This window comes from Xiphophorus maculatus, chromosome 22 (assembly GCF_002775205.1).
Source record: "Xiphophorus maculatus strain JP 163 A chromosome 22, X_maculatus-5.0-male, whole genome shotgun sequence".
NCBI classification, from domain to species: domain Eukaryota; kingdom Metazoa; phylum Chordata; class Actinopteri; order Cyprinodontiformes; family Poeciliidae; genus Xiphophorus; species Xiphophorus maculatus.
The window spans coordinates 18,611,488-18,623,215 of record NC_036464.1 but is presented as its reverse complement, the minus strand read 5'-3'; the positions used below and the strand labels follow the sequence as shown (position 1 = coordinate 18,623,215).

General features: G+C 40.5%; 1 protein-coding gene across 2 annotated transcripts; it reads right to left on the bottom strand.

Annotated features, from left to right (window-relative positions):
* Positions 1-1,756: 1,756 nt before the first annotated feature.
* On the bottom strand, positions 1,757-8,102 carry slc16a9 (solute carrier family 16 member 9). 2 transcript variants are annotated; one of them, XM_005814338.2, is made up of 6 exons: positions 7,712-8,102; positions 6,723-6,980; positions 5,209-5,352; positions 3,859-3,954; positions 2,637-3,512; positions 1,757-2,502 (listed from the first exon to the last, which is right to left on the bottom strand). In XM_005814338.2, the coding sequence occupies exons 2-6, from the start codon at positions 6,919-6,921 to the stop codon at positions 2,318-2,320; spliced, it is 1,500 nt and encodes a 499-aa protein (XP_005814395.1). In that variant the 5' UTR covers positions 6,922-6,980; positions 7,712-8,102; the 3' UTR covers positions 1,757-2,317. The 2 variants fall into 2 exon arrangements, with proteins under 2 accessions (XP_005814395.1, XP_005814396.1); XM_005814339.2 differs by lacking the exon at positions 7,712-8,102 and adding an exon at positions 7,098-7,591.
* Between the last annotated feature and the right edge of the window lie 3,626 nt (positions 8,103-11,728).

The following is an 11,728-nucleotide window of genomic DNA, read 5'->3' as shown; positions in this document are numbered from 1 at the left end:
CTTCGCTGGCAAATTGTTTACGTTACTAGTCACGTGACACGCGGTCGCTATGGGAATTGCTAAGGGCAACAGTTGAGTGGCTCAGGATGCTCAGGTGAAATTCTGTGGAAATGGTTTCCATCGTGCTTGCCGTGTTTGACCAGTGTGGTCAGCAGCACATTTTACATAAGACAGGAGTTTGTAAACTTCGACTCCATTTGATCTAAGATGAGAAATGACAGATAAACCTGGTGTTAAATTGTTCCGGCGAAATATCTTCGTAATATCCTCCGCGAAGGTCTTGCCTCAAATTTCTGGATTTAGCAATTTACTAAATATTCAGAAAATCTAAGTGCAAAACATTATTCGCAACTTTATTCTTAAATACAATTATAACACTGAAAGGCTTCAGTGTTTATTTCCTTTTGTGGCATCTGGATTCATGTAGATCAGCAATTGTTTCATATTAAGCTGCTCGTATAACACTGTCAAATCCAGACAAAATTTTCTTTGTTTAGAAAAATTAGTAATAATATTTTCTGGGTGCCTTTTTAGCCCCCTGTACCTCAATACTCTTAAATAAACGATAGTGCTAGAAATCAGGTTTGTTATCAGCATGGTAGTAAAAAATGTAAACAAATAGGGATGCAAAAAAACATACAACTCTGAACACACCATTCCTTACTGTAAAACATGGTGGTGATGGCAGTAATGTGCTGTTGGAGGCTTTTCTTCAGCAGGAACAAGTAAGTTGGTCAGGGATAACAGTGAGTTATACAAAGCTACATACAGGGCAATCCTGGAGGAAAGCCTGTTACAGGCCTTCTTCTGCAGGTTCACTTTTCAGCAGGACAGCAACCCTAAACATACAACCAAAGTTACAATGGAAAAACTCATTTAAAATGTGTGGCAAACTTGAAAATTGCTTTTTAGTGAGGTTCTCCATCAACATTTGGTTTTTTTTTTGCCACTTTACACTCTATTAAAAATGATATGAGCCAGAGTAAAAGGTGCTCTTTGGGTTGTAAGGTTTCTGACCTTCTGACCCTAGAATTTAAAATATTAAGACTTCATAACAAATCAATACACAGTGTTACTAATAAAAATGTCTTTATTGGCACATTTTAAATAAACAAAATAACTGAAAGGCAAACATAAATACTACATTAATAAAATTTTAAAAAAAATGAGAGGCTACAATAAACAGCTGAATGGCTACAGTACGTTAACAACACCCTCTATGAACAAAATAATGCTAAACACAAATGTGGAGCCACCAAAAACATCCCAGTGGTTTAGTTTACAGCATTCACAGAGTTCTAAAAGCCTGTTACAATTTAAATCACAATAACAACCTTGATCACAATTTTTAACTGTGCCGCTCTGAGGCACAGTTTTGTGCATATAAACGTCACAAGCTCGTAGGGTTTTACAAACTACGGCTAACACAAAGATATAGCAGTGCACCCCTGCACATAAAACAAACATTTAAACGCACAGAATGTGATGAAAAGGACCAGGTAGGTCAAACTGAATGTCTGTGCGGTCTCGTGATAAGGACATGCAGCATGTTGAAAAATGTTGTACATACAGCAAGATCCCCCAGATGTTTCTATGTGTTCTAGAATCATCTGTCTGGTCCAGAAACAAGAGATACATGAAGTGTAAGTTATTGTAAAACATTACAAACAAGTTCCATGCACTTAAATATCAAAATATCACAGCAAAGAAAGGCCTATGAATTGGTTCTGCAGGCATTATGTGATGACAGGGATTGGCTATCATGGATGCTTTGGTAGCATTCAGAATGGAGAGCTTGTTTACCGAGACCAAAATACAGAATCAAATTTCACTTTAATAGGTATAAAAAATGTTCCAACCAACATAGAATAAACTATCATATATCTAAAATGGGTGATTGTATGTGCATTTTGACATGAAATGTTAGTGTATTTGTACACTTAGTGGTTGTCAGGATCTTTTTCCTGGTCTCATGGGTGGCATAATGTCATATTTTCAAAGCTGCAGAGAAGAAAAAGTAATAGTCTTCACATAAAAAAGAGACTTTTTGGATTTTTACCAACATTGTTCTGTTAACCTCGTAAAATGAGGTAATAAGAAAAATAATCATAGCAGGCTTTGGAGTCAATACTTTAAAAATATCAGTTGTAAATGGGTTCAACCTGAGAACCTGGTATTTTGAAATCTGACAACAGAAATAAAGAAGAAACCCCAGCATGATCAGAGAAAAAAAAATTCCTCCAAGGGCTTTTTTGGGGGGCATAGTTCGGAAACAGTCAGCAGCAGGTACCATGATCTTCATGATAGGTGCTTAAATTCAGGCTACTGAGGCAACTTTGTCACAGGTGCTGGTGTATTGGACTTCAGGTTTGTCGTTCTCAGAGGGCCTCCTGTTCCAGCAGGGAAGGCTGAGTAGAAAGAGAATGAAAGCTCCCAACAGAACGCAGCCACCACTGAAGTAGAAGGCCAAGTCGTACGACTGTGTCCAGTCAAAAAACCACCCTGAAAAGTGAAATGAAAAACACCATGGTTAGAATGGTCAACGAAGCTTCAGACAAACAACGTCTTAAAACTAACAACACATAAAACATGCTTGTGTATGGTGTTTAAAACATGGATAGAAACAAGCATCTTACCTACAACAGGAGGTCCAAGCATGATCCCAAATCCCCCAAAGAACATAAGGATGCCATGGGCTTGTGTCAGTCTGTCTAAGCCAACAATCTTAGTGGTGATGTAAGAAGTAAGCGACCAGTTTCCAGAGAAGAAACCAAGGACAGCTGTCAGGATTTGCAGTCCAACGTAACTTTTGGTGATGGGGATAAGAAGTAGTACCAAACCTGCTGCCAACATTGTGAAGGCATAGAGATAGATACCGTTGATCCATTTAATGTCCACCAGGATGCCCAGTGCTAGTTTGCCTACGCAAGTGGCAATAGCACCTATGGATACAAGAGGAATGACACTAACTTCTTCAATAAGTCCTTCACTCTGGGCCACGTCCTCTACAAAGAGGACTGGTGGAAACGCACCCAAGCTGAATAGGAAGATGGCTATGCAGAAGGCCACCATTTCTTGGTCCTGTAAGATCTCATACAATGACTGCATGTACTTGGAGTAAGCCTTTTGCTTTTTCTTGATTGCTTTTACAATGGCCAGCCCAGCCAGGTGACCCTCTTTCTTTTCTGTTTGAATGGACAAGTCCTTAACATCAATGGTGATGAGCAACTCCTTCACCGTGAGAGGTTTCTCTGGAGTGGTTGTTGCAGAACCCACTGCGATCTTGAGGTCGTCGAATGGGGGCTTGACGAAGAGCTGCTCTTCTGTGTTCCGTTCGAGGGCGGCCTTTTGCTTGAGGTAGTAACCTGGCATGTTCAAGGGCCTCATGAAACCAGAACACGCCATGAGATTCAGTGCTATGGCTCCGATGATGAGCAAGCAGCCATCTAGGCCATAGAGGACAATCAGCTCGTTTTGAGCAGTGGCATAGATGAATGCGCCTACGCTTGTGCCTGCACGAGGAAAGGACAAAGATTTAATGTTAGTGTAAAATAAGACCGAAAATTATTATGTTGTAATGTGTAAGAAAATATGGTGCTCAGTCTTCTACATAGTTCTATCTTACAACCTTAAGGACTCAAACCTCCTGACCTATTACCAAGGAAATTTTCATTCTCAGCCAGGCTAGATGGCGTTAACAGGTCAGTCCAGTTGTTTTATTAATAGGCCTATCAGGCTTAACTACTACATATGTTTACCTGAGCTTTGTAAGGCTCCTGGCAGCTCATACATTAAAGAAGTGAGCATGGAGAACAGGAAGGCACCCAGAGATCTCGGGGGAGAGGTAGGCAGAAGTACCTGTGGTGACAATGCCAAGGGCAAGGCCGCGTCTCTTGTCAAAATACTGACAGGTGATTGTCAAGGTGGCGGCGTAGACAAGTCCACAACCCAGGCCTAGGAAATGAGAAAATATAAAATGCATTAGCCTGGATGAAAAGGATAGCCTTTTCTGCACCTACAATTGTGTTTTGACTGTCCCATGTTGTAGAAACACATGTTTACTTTCAAAGGGTGGTGTGCGTCATAAGATTTAAGCAACACACTTAGAAAAACATGCAACATGATGACAAGTAAACAAGCTACATGTGCTTGCGCAGGAACTGTCAGTTATCTGAGGGCATCTCTAAAAATAAATTGCTCTTTAACTATGTATAACCTTCATGGTCAGTGCACCTTGCATGAAACATAGCATGGGTGGTGAAAGGGTTCACCAGAATTAAGCACGCATGGACAGCCACTTAATATCCAGCAACAGGTGGTAGCTGAGTCCATGCATAACCACCAGTCAGGGAACAAAGGCAGTAAAAGCCCAAATGTGAATTTTGACTGAGTCATTAGTTCTTATTTTTCTGTCAACAGTGGTCAGTAATGATCAAACAAATGGAGCCATGGTTAGCTGTATATCCTGTCATCCTATCTGGTCCATTGATATTTATTAACTAGTAATTAAGGCTAAAGTCAGTCTCTGATGTTACATAAGAGTTTGACTCAACATGCACTCTTGCTTTTTCTCCGGTGATTATACAATGTGTTATGAGAATGTTCCTGGGCACAAATTTACCTTGTGTCCTTCCGACCTATAACAGAGCAACATAAACCACATATTCTATTATTACGAGATAAGATCCAAATGGATAGTGCCCTCTAGACCCAGTAGCTCTCGAACCATGAGATTTGGTCTGTGTTTGATTGTACTCAACAAGTAAGTTTTGCTTCAAAAGGATACTACTCTAATGGAAAATGAAGAATATTTTAAAAATTCATCAGAAGAAATTTTAGCAAATGACAAAGAAACAAAAATTACCATGCCTGCATTGTAAATTGACTGTAAAAGTAACTCCAAACCAATGTTAATCTGGGTTTGTCCACTTTAGTTTGCAAGTAGACAAACCAATAGCATTTTTTCAATTTTCTTTCCCTTCATTGACCAATTTACTTTTAGTTTACTTTTAGTACTACTAAAAGCGTTCCTTTTAGTAGTACTTCAAAAAAATGTAGAGCAAATAGATATGAACGTTTTATTTCATGATTTAATATTTATGTCCAAACACCTCAAACTGGAAAAGAGCAAACTCTGTAGAAATTCAAGGGAAGACTGACTAAAAAACAAAACAAAACAAATTACAGGTAAAATAAGTGAATCCTTACCAACAACAATTCCATAAGAAAATATGAGGAACTGGACGTTTGGAGCAAAGGCACTGAGCATCAAGCCGCCTGCCACCATAACACCACTGAAGATGGTAACAGGACGTGCTCCAAAGTTGTCTACGCAGGCGCTGCAGATGGGACCTGAGGGGAAGAGAGGGGAAGGAAGGCAAAGGGAGAGACAAGTAGAGTCAGAGGAAAATGGCAGCTAAAAATATCAACCTAAGAGTAGAGAAGATAAAAACTGCTGTGTCATGTCCTTCATAACAGAGCTTTCTGAGAAGAGCAATGCACTGCTGCCTCTAGCCACACACCTCAGATGTGTCATTAAACTACAATTTTGTAGTTTTGACTATATCCTTTAGGGTGAAAATGAAAGGAATTCTTAACTTTCGTGCAACACCTCCACAGTAAGTGCATCTGCATGAAACCTAACAAACATTCTTTTTTCACAAAAGGAAATACATCCATGTCCTGAAGCCGGTGAACTCATGTATCATGCAAGCCGATCCTATTCTCATTTCTCAGAGATCCCTTTTTTCCCTGCTGTCGTCTAGCAGGAACTGCAGCACTTTAGCAGCAGACAATCGGGACACATGTCTGAGTCTTGCCCAGGCCTGAAGCCAGATCTGTCCAGTTAAGGTTTCCCCCCACACTCTCTTTTGAGACGGACAGCCAGAAGCCAGGCTGAGAGGCGAGCTGTACCCAAGAAGGGAATACCAGGCAAATTCACAAGTCTACCACTGCTCTTGTTTGTCAGCGTTCCTGGAGAGTAAATAAACTTCTACAGTGTTGGTGAACTTTTCAGCAAGACTTTGTTCTGCCACATTTTAAGACACTTTCTTTTTGTTTTTATCTTATTTATTTATTTCTTAGATTGTCAAGAACAGGAAGAAATCCACATGTATCTCCCTTATCTGTGTCTTCCACTGCGTCTCCTCTCCTCTTTCAGTGTCTCAGCAGTTGGCTCCAGGGCTAAATGATCCTCCTACGCTCACAGCAAGGATGACATGCACTCGCTTTGCTCTCTGGGAAAATCAATAATTGCAACTCTGCTCAGGGAGCCACAAAGTGCTCATAGTCATGATGCAACGTTGTCCCTCTGTTGATTAATCGCCGATATGAAAACTGTGCTGTATTTCTGCTCCATAATGTAGTGGCTCCTTACTCATCACTCAGACTTTGAACAAACATTGTGTTGCCTCTTTTATCAGTGGAACTGTGTGAGTGATTATGACTGGGAAGGAAAAGGTTGAACGACAGGTGTAAGGGTGAAAGGACTCTTCAAGAGTTCCACTTATTTAAACACTTAACACATTTAGTAACATTATCCAAAACACAACATTCCTGCAAAGTATTGATCATATTGATAGCAAGCAGCTTGTTAAAATCTAAGAGTCATAAATTGAATTTGCTGAATTTGTATTTATCCAGGGAGAATTTAATCAATCAATTAATTAAGAAATAACAAATAATTGGTTTACTGCAAGACTGCAATGTTTGCTGCTACTCACTGGCTATTAATCCCACTCCTGCCACCAGAGAGCCCACCCAGGCCGTCATGCCCTTGCCCTCCTGGTAGGTGTGCAGCCACTCGGGGTACAGGACCCCCACGGACTGAGGTGATCCATAGGCCAGGAGCTGGGCCATGAAGGAGGCAGCAACGATCGCCCATCCCCAGCCTCCATCCAGGACTTTGGTGGACGAAGTCATGGTGCTGATGTTACTGGGGGCCGATGGGATCTGTTACAGCTTTTACTGAGGAGAAGTTCCTGAAAAAAAGAAGAAAAAAATATACATATGTATGTTATTAATTTTGTCTATATGAGAGTAAAATGCAGCACATTTTTAAAGCATGACCTATAACATTTCCCTGACTGTGCACTTACTCCTAGCCTCGATGTAAGGAGGGCTGCTGCAACACCTGGCCTGGACAGTTGGTCACCTGTGTGAGGTCCTCGGCTCGATGTGACTGCAGCCTCGCCACAGCCAGCTGCTCTATTTGTTGCTTTCTGTCTAACCACACCTTACAGGAGGAGGAGAATGCGGCTGATCTCCTCTCTCTGATCTGACTTTTCCATGATTCACCTCTGATAGTGGGTCTTTGATCAGTTACAGTACTTTCTCTAAATTATTTGGAGCCCATCGCATCGTTGCACTCCACTGCAGCATAATGAATCCCTCCCCATATTACCTGTTATTTACGTTTAAACTATAAAAGCAAAAGTTGATACAATATGTTCTTTTGGTTATAGATTCATCCGCTCGCAATGCAATGAAAATAAAAATAGTTGGTTTGGGTTTGTGTAAAGAATGTACATTTTTCTTCCCACTGAAAGCTAATGAAAATCAAGATGCCATAATAACTCGATATTCGCCGAAAGCTCTAACATTCTTTTTCGTTTTTTGTTGATGTCTTTTCTTTTTTTTTTTTTTTGCTAAATAACATTAAGGAGGGAAACAAAGCGGGTATAACGTAATTGTAAACAAACGTCGCACTCACCTCAGCATCTACAGCAGCAGACAGTGCCTGCGGAGCTGCGCGCTCCACGGGAACTTTTCATGTACAAAATAGATAAATGAATTAATAAATCTCTTTACAAAAAAAAAAAAAAAATCGGAATGCTTTGCCTTATGACGAGCTCTATGAGATATGCGTGTGTAGTGGGGAAACGCTCGATATCAACAGTGCTCATTGTGCGCTGGCTCTTCTCTCTCTCTCCTTTTTACTGCTTTGTAGCTGGTGACAAACCGGTTCAAAGCTGTTCTTGCTGGTCCAGCAGCAGCTCGAGAGCAGCCACGAGAGATGAGGAAGCGGCGCTTCCTCCCTGCGCGTCTGAAAGCGCCTCGCGCAGCACGCCGGCTCCGTGTCGCTCCGCAAAGATGCGTCGACTGCTTTCGTTTGTGGCTCTATTTTCTACTTTTTTTTTCTTTTTCTGTGTGTGTGTGTGTTTTTAAGCTTAAATCGATTACACGTATCTTTAATTTATTTTAGAATTTTTTAAAGCCCAAAGACAAGCGCGTTCACGCACAAACAACACAGGCAAAACCACACTTATTTTTTTTTTGTTTACCTGCAAAGTTCATTCAGCCACAGGAGACAGTCTTGCTTTCCTTTTTTCTTTTAAGAATTCACCTTTTCAAATTAATAAGAAAAGTTAGCGATGACAACCTGCATGCGTATGCGTGGTGCTTAAAGTTGAGGAGTGCTTGTGAGTGGGCTCCTTCCCTCCGGTCACATTGTTAACGCTGCCATGAGTCCAGTCTGAACCGGTTGATGGATGGCGAGAACACCGCCACGCAGCACCAGCGGGGAGCCCTCCCTGAAGTCCCCGCGCTGAGCCGCCTTCAGCGGGAAAACCCGCATAAAACCGCCCGAATCTGCTTATCTTTCGTCATTAAAATAATAGAAAGTAAAAGGCTGAGAATACTGTGGAAGGATAAGTACGACTTAAGATTAGGCCGCAACACGTGAGTCCTCCATAAATAGCCCGATCAAGTGAAAAGCGACCCCAGGAATAGTGTCAGATGATGAACTGATTATAAGAAAGGTAAATGTTAGTCACTTAGAAAGATAAACAAATGCCTTGCTGTGGCTCACAAAACTCCATAACAAAATTTTATGCTTTTTTCTTTTGTTTTTACCCAAGTATTTTGTGAGATCACCAAAAAATAATAATAAAAACAGCATTGAAAATTAGGGCTTGTATTTGCATTTAACCCCAGGGGGTTATATGTTATAACCCCAATTTACTCCAATTACAGCTGCAACACATTTCAGATTTCACTCTACTAGCTAAATTGCCTCATTATTGGCAAAATACCCTCAAACGAATTAGATGGAAATCGCCTAGAAATATGAATGTTCAAGCGTGCCGCAGAGTCTCAACCGGATTTAGATTTGGACTTTGACTGAGCCACTCCAAGACAGTAGCTATATTTGTCAATCCAAGCCATTCAACTGAATCTCTTGCTTTGTTTTTTAGTGTTGTTGTCCCCCAGGGAAATTAAAGTCCAAGAAATTAAATCCCAAGTCTTCTACAGTCCTTATCGGGTTTTCTTCATTGATTTCCCCTCTGAGCGCTAATCACCTTCCCATCAGCTCTGACCAACTTCCCTGTCACTGCTGGGAAAAAGAAACAAAAAACATTCCCACAGCACTACGCTGGGACGATCTGTTCAGGGCCAATGTCAATAAAACACATTCAATGGGGTGGAAATACATTTTGCGGGGCTTTGCGTCTTCTTGTTTCCTTTTCGCTGTTAAGGTGTGAGGTGAGGGGGGGACTGCTCTTTGTCACTCTACGTCATAAAATTATATCACCCAAAGCGATTGTCCCTGTTCTCAAAAAAAAAAAAAAACCTATATCGTCAGACACAGCGCACAGCATTGTCAGCAGAACACGCTGAGGAGAAGGGTTGTAAATAAAAGCGGTGAGAATAAACAAAACCAGTCGAAACGAGGCATGGGAGATAAAAAGGCATAAATAGGAGGACATTTTGGAAGGTTGGATGGAGAGAAAAGTGCAAGTGGGTTTCAAGATAAAGACTTTCTTGGATCTTTGATGCGTTTCCCCATAACTGAGGTCAACTGCCAAGAAGGGTGTTAGTGAAAAGGTTTAGCCTCCATAATCCCCATTTAATTGTACTTTATACTGGCATTTCACTGACCAGTGCCTCCAGACCAGTTTCAACTAGATATAGTGCACGTCGGGGATATGGTGGAACAAATTCAGGGGAGTTTTTAGAGTGGATTATTAACCGATTCTGGAATTAATGTCGGCTGTGAACTTCAATGGGTCATTAATCCTGACAGCTTATTGACCCGTGAGTTTTAGGTTTAAGGCCATGTAATGGTAATGGCGGAAAGCTACATTTTGGTTACTTAATCCATTTTCTAAAGTGTCCTAGTAATATCAATTTTTTTTTAATTTAGTAGCGTTAAAAGCTACTGAAGTTCAGTTAGATTACCTGGGAAAAAGAGTCAAACTGTCGAGGGAGTTATACTCTATAGATTGCTGCAGTTATTATTTTTGTCATTGATCAACTCCAGTTTGCAAACTTCAGTGTTTTTCCAAGCATTTTATAGATTTTAAAGTTTTTTATATGGTGTATTTAATTTGCATTTATGTCTATTTATTTGGCACTAATTATGGACAAGTCCTTTCAGTCTTTTGTTAAGAAATAAATCTTAATTTCACAAGCCAGTGAAAAGATTTGCAATTGTGAAGCATCATCTGGCAAAAGATGCCAACATATTACGTTGAATTTGTTTTGACTCTGTGTACTGCAAAAACAAATTTTAAATGGGAAGAGATCTCCAGTCAAGGATTATGGACAAAATTAAATAAGACTTTAAATTGAAATAATTCAAAAATCTGAATGATGACGTATAACTACAGAAATAGCTGGATATTTAAATATACAGGAAAAAAAGAAAGCAAAGATAAAGGGAAGAAAGGTACAATCAAAAGAATCAACTGAAGAGCCAAGAAATGTTTCCACAAACATGTTTTAAAATCAGAGAGTTCAGTTGATAACGTGTACTAAAGTCTCTCAGATGTCCTCTTACTGTAAAATGCAAACTAGTAAACATGAACATGGATCATTTTGTTCTAATCCAGGGAGGATCTACATTCCCATCATTTATTACGTGAGATGACGTGATATTTTGAGTAGCCTACTTCTTTTTGCCTAGGACTTTTGTGAGACCTGAGAAGCAGCAGCCTGCTGTTCTTTCTTGCGAGAGGTCGGACAGTTGAACGCCCCCCTGCGATCTAGATAAATCTCTCCAGTCCGGCAGCCTGGTTCCAGAGAGCCGTAGGGGTGAAAAGGTGACTTCAGAACCCAACATGGCCACCTGAGCCTCCAGCCTAGATTCCTGCTTGGATTAGTTCAGGTTACTGAGATAACACGGCAACATAATAAGAAAACTCGGGACACGGAATACTCTTTAACTTGCTTCACAACTCTCAGCAAGTCTTTATAGAGGAAAACATAATTATATCACGCCTAGAGTGCAGAGTATGTTTTGCTTCTGGTGAGCTTCAACCAGGGGTGTGTGTGTAAATGTGCTACATTTACCTGGACTAAACTAATGGAAGCCTAATGTGTCTCATTCTTGTACTTTCCCCCCCTCGCACATGTTGTTATTACACCCACATTACAAAGGTTTACAGAGTTTAATGATCCTGGGATGATTGATTTATAGAAACCACTCCTCCAGCATCCAGCCAGTTAGAACCAGTTTAAACCTTGCAGACTACATGAAAATTAGATGCTAGCACAGGGGAAATGTCTTGACCGAGTGCGGCCGGGAATATCACATGATTTGGTTATATAACAATAGATAAATACCAAAGAGTAACTGATTCCATATGTGTTTTTGTCTAGCAGTGCGGAAAGGAATGCCACCCTGCTGGTCTTTGCAGGCACCAGTTTGGTCCCCAATGTAATAAGAGATTTGAATAAATCTGTTAAATTTAGGTCGCTTGACATGTGATCATGAGCGCTTTAATGT